Source organism: Mangifera indica, chromosome 5 (assembly GCF_011075055.1).
Source record: "Mangifera indica cultivar Alphonso chromosome 5, CATAS_Mindica_2.1, whole genome shotgun sequence".
Taxonomy (NCBI): domain Eukaryota; kingdom Viridiplantae; phylum Streptophyta; class Magnoliopsida; order Sapindales; family Anacardiaceae; genus Mangifera; species Mangifera indica.
Genome location: NC_058141.1, coordinates 778,091 through 787,038, shown reverse-complemented (window position 1 = coordinate 787,038; position 8,948 = coordinate 778,091). Strand labels below are relative to the sequence as shown.

Genomic DNA, 8,948 nt, shown 5'->3' with positions numbered 1-8,948 from the left:
TTGGATATATTTCGAATCAACTTAGTCTTGAAAATTGATTCAATTCGATTTAGCTATACTCAAATTCATTTGATTAAAATTCAAATTGAACTTAAACAAAAAGATTTAGTTTGTTTTTTAATGCGAGCTGAACTAGAGCTGAGGAGTGTTTGAGCTTAATTCGATCCAAATCTACCCTTACTTATAGGTTAGATCCAGTGTAATGTAGTCTCAAGGATGGAGAGAATCATAAGAAGTTTACTCATCAACTCTCTAGTCTTGCCGTTGGGTCGAGTCGAGGGTAGTGTTGATAATTTAATCATATATTTCTCATTTAAATAATTATGATGATTTCCAAATATGGCACAGGGCCAAAGATGGAGTATGAATTGACCATTGGAAATCAATGAAATGAATAAAATAATGTTGATAGTCACATATTTATGCAAGATTTTCATGCCTTAGGGTTGTGCTGGAAAATGGATAGGTAGATCAGAACTTTCTATGGAGATTCTTATATTATACTACCGAACCAGTTAAACTGAAATTTAGAGAGAGGAAGTAGTTGTCTGGTGGATGTTTCGATCCGTGTGTAGTCTATCGTCACTAAAAGGCTCTAAGGTATTATTCCGTTTTTTCTTTGCTGGGTCCATGCTTTTAACTAACTAATATAGAGGAACGATGAGCTCAAATTGAATTAAGAGTGCACTTTAAGTCTTATTTTACGTAAGATTTTTAGTATCAATACACCCTCTTGCTCGAGAGAATTAGGAAAAACGCTTAACATTATTCTCATAGACAATGTTATTATTGAATTGATTTGATTCACACATAATAATTAATAAGTCACTTAAAATTGTGAAACACTATTCATAATCACTCGTGGGTAATCCATAAAATGTGTCTCGTGAAGGAGAGAAAGATAATGCATTTATGTGAACTCAAAACCTTCAACTCCCATTCAATGTGAGATTTTCGACATTAAAACGATTTCTTTATTTTGAAATTGTAAGATATTATCCGTTTTGATTTTCGTTGGTCTTATCATTTTACTTTTAAAAAATATCTTACAAGGGAGATGATAAATTTACACTAACAACAAACTCTCAACTCCTATTTGAAGTGAGTTTAGACAGTAAATATATGTATTATTCGTGTTCTCATATAATTCGTATATTACACACGTTCAAAGAATATTTGAACAAAAAACGTATTAAACATGTATTTTATATTCTTCCCATATTAAATGTGAATTATACACCATATTTTACATTTGCCATTTTTTGAATTTTTTGTTAAGTTTAAAGTATAAAATTGTCCTTTATATTTTCAATTATTTACAAAAATACTAATGTCATTTAAAAAAGCTGAACAATATTTCTTTCTTAATTCTCAACCATAATTTTGTATTTTTCTCCATATAGTCTATACAAAGATTCATTCTGATCTAAAATCTGAAATTTTAGCAAATTAATTTGTTTATTTTTCTTAATTAATTGATATGTTACTTATTGTACAAAGAATTTTAATTATATATTATGTTATATTATATTTAATAATTAATTAAATATTTTACATTTGAATTATTATAATAATTTTCAATAAAAAATTTATAAAAAATATTAAAAATATTATAATATCATCATATTTTTAGAAATATATTATTAATAATATGTTATATTAAACTTATATATATAAATTTTATACTTTTTTTGTCTTTAAATTTTAAAAGCGTTTTCTTACAAATATATTCTTTATTATTTATCATATTATAGTTATATAATTCACATATAACTAACAAGGGATTAAAGATTTTTTTACTTCAATAATATTAATTGATGACAGCTAAATTAGGTGGAAACAAGATCCCGTTATGGTTAGGCATGCAGCTGAGATCGCGGGAAAAATCAGTCCATCTGTCTTTTAATAAACCAGCCTAATTTTATTTCCTAAATATTCAACGGATTGGATCACAATAAAGTTATATTTCACATAAAATTATAAACATAAATTTATTATATATTTTTTAATTTTTAATTATTAAATAAAATATATATAACATAAAAGCTTGAATCAAAATTAACTCAAATATAGATAACTTTATTATAAAATCATTACAATAAATGTGAATACTCTAAAAAAAATTTGGCAATTTTTATCTCTTTTTTTCTTGTATCCAAATTGAATTATTTATAATAGCTTTCTTTCACAGGTTTTATTATTCAATCACATATATTTTCCCGGTTGAAAATTTTTTTTTATGTTCCAAGTATTCCCTCTATTGTTAGAACACTTAGTAAAAAAAGAGATATTCTCATTTTGGGTTTTTTTTCAGCATAAGTTAAATTCATAAAAATATTTTGAAAAAATAAATTATTTTTAAAATTTAAGATAAATGGTATATATTCACGGTTTAAAAAAAAATTAAAAATTTAATATCCCAAAATATTATTAATTCTTTGAAATTATAATACTTTGTTCGTTATAATTTTTAAATACTTTTTAATGACAGAAAGAAGAAAGCTGAAGGTTGAATATTGACCGCGTAAGTTGGTTTTTTATTTTAGTTACGAAGAGTTCATTCAAGCCAGATCATCATTTTTTAAATTAAATTAATTATATTAAATAAAATAAATTTTGAATTTAATGAATGATTTTATAATTATTAAATCAAATAAATTAAAATTTTGGTTTTAATATATTATTAAAAAAGGTTTGAATTCAAACTCCTTTTTTTTTTGAAACAAACAAACAATTATATTACCCTATTAAATAATAACGCCAAAGTTCACCATTTGTACATTAGCATCCATGGAGGTAAAGTTTTTTCAGTCCTACACAACAAACCAGCAAAATCAATCAAATAAACTGGATAAAACGAGTAAGAAAATAGATCTCAAAAAATAACATGGACTGCTATTTATATCTTTTTCTTCTCTGTAATGCACAATGAGGGACTTGAGTCAGCGTCTCCTTTCATCTTCCATCGGGCTGGTGTCCCAAGTGGTGGATCTAGGTATTTCCCTGCAGGGTTGAGAATCGATGTACACAGTTTCAAGCTCTGATGCCTGTACATTAAGACGGCTGGTGGTGTTTGTCGGAACCCCATTTCGAGATTCTGATAACATCTGGAAATATGCATGAGGCCCCCAACCTGCATTTCCAATACAATGGAATATGTAATAGCTTTATATCATGGAGGGAGAAGCATTGGAAGCATAACTGCCTGTTTTCTCAAGTAATCAGGCCATAGTTCTCTTCAGGGGTGCTCTAAAAAATTAGTAAACTGTATCCAAACCGATAACTAGACTGACAACATGGTAACCAAGTCCAACCCGATTTGAAAATAAAAAACAAAGTTTAAAGGCAGGAACGCCCATTCCATTTCTCAGACTGTTTGTTTAACAAGGAATGACCCCATTCCACTGGTTGTTCACCATTTTGGATGAATTGAAGAAAAACTGAAGAAAATGTCAAATCTAAAGCCAAAATGGTCGTTACCAAGTTTGGAACGATCATCCTTCTAGAAATTTGGTTCAAAAGCACTTAACGGAAATTTCAGTCTGGTTATTCATGATTTTTGGTTCAATTCAAAACTGGTTTGGTTTAGGTTCACAGTTTTCTCCAAATTGAAAATCCAATTTGGTTAAAAAAGAGTCAAACTAATTTGATTAACCAATTTTAAACACCCCTAATTTTATCTATTATTGAGTGCCGATTTTCAAAGGACCAAATAAAACAAAATGCAATATAGATGGAGAGAAATGAGAGCCATACCACCAAAGGACCAAATAAAACAAAATGCAATATAGATTGAAAGAAATGAGAGCCATACCATCCACATCATATGGCGGTGGAAAGAACTGCAAGTAACAAAATGTGGCGACTGTTATCCCTGCATAAAAGAGAGGTAGCAAAAGAAAATGCAAAAAACTCATAGTGAGAAGCTTGTTAGTGAATTCCAAAACAGTCAAAAGAGGAAGAAAAAAGAAGAGAAAATGGTACATAAGCAGACCTATAAGTGCTCCACCAAAGACATCTTGCCAATGATGCCAGTAGTCATCGACTCGAGAAACAGCTACCAAAGAAGCAACAAGTAAAGGTAGGAAAATAAGGCACAGCTTTGCAACATGTCCTTTACGATCAAACACCTGGATTTTCCCTGACAAGTACAATGCAAGGAAACCAAGGCCGGCAAAGGACCCTGCATATTTACAGTCAAGAATTCCTTCAGCAGTTTTTTATGTAGTAAGAGAAACTGAAATTTGATAACTTAAATTAAACAAACCCCATATGAAAGTAAGCACGTTCTTCCTACGAAAATCAAATGCAAGTGGATAAAAACAAATAAATCTCTCAGTACACAACCTTGTTTTTTCTTATTTTTTTTAATAGCAATCTCAGTGAATGAGAATTAGAAAACAAAGAGGATCCATGAATGAACCTAGAAATTGATTATTCTAGCACCAAAAAAATTGAACAAATTTTGCAGGGATACTTCTATATTGCATAAAACTATTGATAAATCTGATATACATGGTGAAGTAATCTGAATAGACGAGATTATCACTACTAGACATGAAAGAGATGAAAGACGAATGATAAATGGTTTATCATAAGAGGCCAAAGTATATCTTAATAATCTGCATTCTTCAATATGTAAACTGCTGTGGAAACTGAAAAAAGGGCATTACAAGAAACACAACCCCTCTCACAAAGTAATTGAACTGCTTACATGAAGTATGTCCACTTGGAAAACTTTTGTGTCCTTCCTTAATAACAGTCTTATCTCCAGTACACAGAACATTCTTTGTGACATGATCAAAAATCTGGTAATGACATGTTCCATCATATATTGAATACTTAGAAATAATAGACATAAAGAATAGACTTTTTTGAACTTGAATTGAAAAATCTAAAATATAAACTAGGGAAGTGGAAGAATTGGGAAAACCCACCCCTGTGCCATTTGGGAAACAGCGCCAAAAGAAGTCCGGGCGAGGTCGACCAACAGCATCTTTAATTGCATCAGTTATAACACCAGTTACAAGCACAGAGTACAGAAGGCCTGAGCACATGTCAAGGTTCACTAAGTCTATGAACATAGATCAAAACATATAGAGGAGCCCAAGACTAATAAGTGTACTAACAGAAGAAGGCTACCTAATATGGCATGGTGCAGATCATAGACATCCTTTCTGAAGAAATAGTATGCACAAATGATAATAAAAGGCAGCAAAATTCCAATCAACTGTTACAGGAAATAAAATAATATTAAGATGCTTTTGTCTTGTCATAAAAGTAAATGTTATGAAATTTCCAGATAAAGGAAAATTTATCCAATTTTTATGTTAGAGCCAAAACATACAGGAACAGCCCAAAAGGGAACAGTGTTTGCTTTCATAGGATATTTCAGATCTGTCATCATATCCTGTCCAACAAAGCGGTGAAATGGTTCTATGATGTTTAAAATGATCTCTATTATACCAAGGAGTATAAGAATCAGCCAGTCATACATGTGTATCCTTGCAACTTTACGTCCATGGGATCTTACAGTATGTGAACCCAATACAATCTCAGGCATTTTTCACTGATCTGTGAGGGGCAGAGAAAAAGAAAAGACTAATCAGATTAGCATTATACAAAAATTTGAAGCACTAATAAGAAAAAAGTTCTTCTCGAAGCTAATAAATATCACAGGAAAAAGTAATAGTTAAATTGCTGTTTCAGAATATAGTTTGAGATCCTATATTAATAGAACATTCATTAGGTGTATATTTTTTAATTTTCAACATGTGAATCCTTCCATGTATATATCAATTTGAAAATGCAGACCACTAAAACGTAAATAACTTCGGTAATCAAGAAACTTGTAGTACAAGATTCTGGCAGATGGCCCAAAGGGGATTTAAATCTTGGAGTTCCAAGGTTAAGCCACTCAATCCACCTCTTGAGGTCATAGCAGTCTAAACACTTAAGAGATGCATTATTTTCTTGAACAAAGTAAAATTAACTGATACATGTAAACGAAGTATTACAATATTGCTATGCCTTACACAGAGTGTGCTGCATTCATTAAGTCTAAACTTTCCACTGTGACTACAATTCTATGCAGCCTGAGACCCCGTGAGACAAATCAAAGGAAATGTGATACGGTATTGAGGACGTTTACAAGTGGATATTGCTGATTATCAATGAGATTGGGAACTTAGTTGTTTTGTTCTCTTAGAAGTAAACTATTTAAATTACAAGTTAACCGGTATAGGTTAACCGAATAAGGGAAGAATTGTGGAAGAATAGAAATAAATAGATAAGGTATTATGGGATAGGCACCATGCCTGTGTGATGTCTTAGCTGTTAAAGCTGCATCATTGACTTCAGAATTCCCAAGGAGGTTGAATAACAGATCTAAAGGTGGTAACCTCAATGTATGGTTTGGAAAGTGTTGTGTGTTTCTACCACCGTGCATCAAATTAATGCAAGAAACCTCTGAAAAAAAATTTTCACTCTTTCCCCTAAGATATTGAGAATTGTATAAACCTAAGAGCCTAAGGCATTGGAAATACTTACAAACAAAGAAAATGTAAACTATGACCTAATATCTGGGTTAAGCTGGATATGTCTAATGCAAACCAAATCCCAAAGACATATAGTATGAGTAGAAGCCCGCGACACAAGGTGTGAACTCAACAAAACGCCATAACATTCCATAATAAAGTATGGAATACAAGCAATAAAAAATGCAATCCACTCTAAACATTTCTTATAAATATTCTATCCATAGCTTTCACTAGATCTCTGAAGTTCACTACTCACCATAGACTAAATTTATGAGACTTACTCAGAGCAAAACTTTCAAAATCCAAACCATGTTAATGGAAAGAAAGACCATGATCCACAAATCTAAGTTGAGAAAAGGAAAACTTAGCTTCCACAAATATGTAGCAATGGTTTGCCAACATCATTTCAACTAAATTTGTTCTCATAGCCCAACACCCAGAAATAAGACATATGAAAAAGAAGGAACTTAATCCTTAAGTGCCCCCAAAGGGTAGCTTAAGCGGTAAAAAAGAAAACTGCATGTATAAAAGAGCATAAGTTTAAGTTTCCTTTAGCAACATTTCATGATCAAACTCTTGACTTACCAACAGTACCCCGAGATTGAACCTCGGTGTGATTGGTTCCGCCCCAAAGGGACAGGGTGGGGTTCTTTGTTACTGAAGTATATCTATAATTACCAATCCAGCAAAAACATAATTCACATTGGGACCCATAAACTTTACCAAACCACTACATTATACCACACAATCTTCTTCTTTCTTTCTATTTTTTTTTTTACTGCACCCAACCAAACCTACCTTATAGAATTTGAAAGAACAAAAGTTTAACTGCATTCATATGAATAGACAGGATCATTTCGCCAAAATTTTGCTTACATCACAAAGCTCCGCCCTATATTAATCTGTGAAACAAAATACTTATAATTTAGAGTTCCACTGTCATTTTCATGTCTGCTCGTCCTTGTAGCAAATTAAACTGCTTGAATCAGCTACTTATCCCAACACTAATCAATAATATCTCTTTCCCACACAAATGATCAACATGCTAACAGAACAATTTTAACTTTTGGCGTCACAAAATATCAAAACAAGGAGGCAACCACTTGAAGACAATCAACACAAGCATGAAAACAAAAGTTCAAGTACTTGAAACTTCTTGTTCGCAACAAGAAGATCCGATTCTACCGGACAACCTAAACTTTGACCAAGTCAACATCTAAGAACGTAATAAAAAATTAATGTGCATAAAGACAAATACATTTATATGATATCCAGACTACCAATTCATAAATCACAAACAAAAATGTTATACTCAAAAGTACAGAGACCAAAAAGTTTGGGATTCTTCGAGCAAATTTAGCCAATAAACTCCGTATCGGAAGCTAAAACGTCAGAAACAGAAGCGAAAATAAAAAAGAAAACTGAGCTCCACACTTTATAATACAAATCTAAAACCTTAGAATTAACTTTCGTTCTTTTCATTTTCCTCAATTTCCTCAGTAAACAAGCAGCCATAAACAGATTAAAATTCACAAATCAATCAACTGTTTTCGTTACTATTTCTTTTTTCCTTTCCAAAACAAAACAGCTGAAAACAACACATTTTGTTTTCCTTTCTTCTCTTAATTTTCCTCCACTCTCTTAGCAATCAAACAAATTATCTACAAAAATCAAACAAAAATATCGAAAAAAAAAAAGCTAAAATCCGTAGCCGTAACAAGCTTGAAACTGGAGAGATCAAAACGAAAACAGATTAAAAAAAAATTGAAATAAAGAAGTATTAGAGGATTCAGTTCAGAATGTAGAGTGACCTGTAAAGTGAAGCAGCTCAGAGATTTTCTTTGGATGAGTTTTGAAAATTGCGTAACGAGTTTTTGTCTTTTTGAGAAAAAGACGATGAGGTGTTTATACAGCGAGCGAAAAAGAAAAGCGCGTGTTGTGTAATAATATTCTAGGGAGACAACTGGAACGGCGCTTTCAATGTAATAATTTGTATATTGTGTTAGTCCAATGGTTTTATATGCATAGGTATATAAAATAAGCCTATTTAGTAAGTGCGAAAATTAAAATAAATAGTATAAAAATTATGTAAATATAATATTACGGGTGAATAAAAAATTATTATAAAAAATTTTAAAATTTATATAAAAAATATAAAATATGTATATACAAATTTAATATAATAATCATCAATAATATATTTTTAAAAATATAATTATATTAATTATAATTTTAGTATTTTTTTATGGATATTCTGGATGCATAATCAAAATTTAAGTTGTAATATCAAAACTTTTAGTAAATACTCTATTTAAATTACAAACAAATAAAATAGACACAATTATGCAGGATTCAAGTAAGTCAAATGTTTTACTTTCACAAGTGACCATAATTCCTAAAGGGCCAAAG

The 8,948-nt window shown here is 30.8% G+C and overlaps 1 protein-coding gene across 4 annotated transcripts; it reads right to left on the bottom strand.

Moving 5' to 3' along the window:
* Positions 1 to 2,791: 2,791 nt before the first annotated feature.
* On the bottom strand, positions 2,792 to 8,503 carry LOC123217517 (lipid phosphate phosphatase 2-like). Of its 4 annotated transcripts, none has more exons than XM_044638586.1 (9): positions 8,351 to 8,503; positions 7,125 to 7,207; positions 5,348 to 5,574; positions 5,143 to 5,230; positions 4,938 to 5,047; positions 4,715 to 4,808; positions 3,995 to 4,183; positions 3,815 to 3,874; positions 2,792 to 3,133 (listed from the first exon to the last, which is right to left on the bottom strand). In XM_044638586.1, exons 3-9 carry the CDS (start codon positions 5,561 to 5,563, stop codon positions 2,943 to 2,945), a joined length of 948 nt encoding a protein of 315 aa, XP_044494521.1. In that variant the 5' UTR covers positions 5,564 to 5,574; positions 7,125 to 7,207; positions 8,351 to 8,503; the 3' UTR covers positions 2,792 to 2,942. The 4 variants fall into 4 exon arrangements, with proteins under 4 accessions (XP_044494521.1, XP_044494522.1, XP_044494519.1 ...); XM_044638587.1 differs by lacking the exon at positions 8,351 to 8,503 and adding an exon at positions 7,338 to 8,274; XM_044638584.1 differs by lacking the exon at positions 7,125 to 7,207.
* Between the last annotated feature and the right edge of the window lie 445 nt (positions 8,504 to 8,948).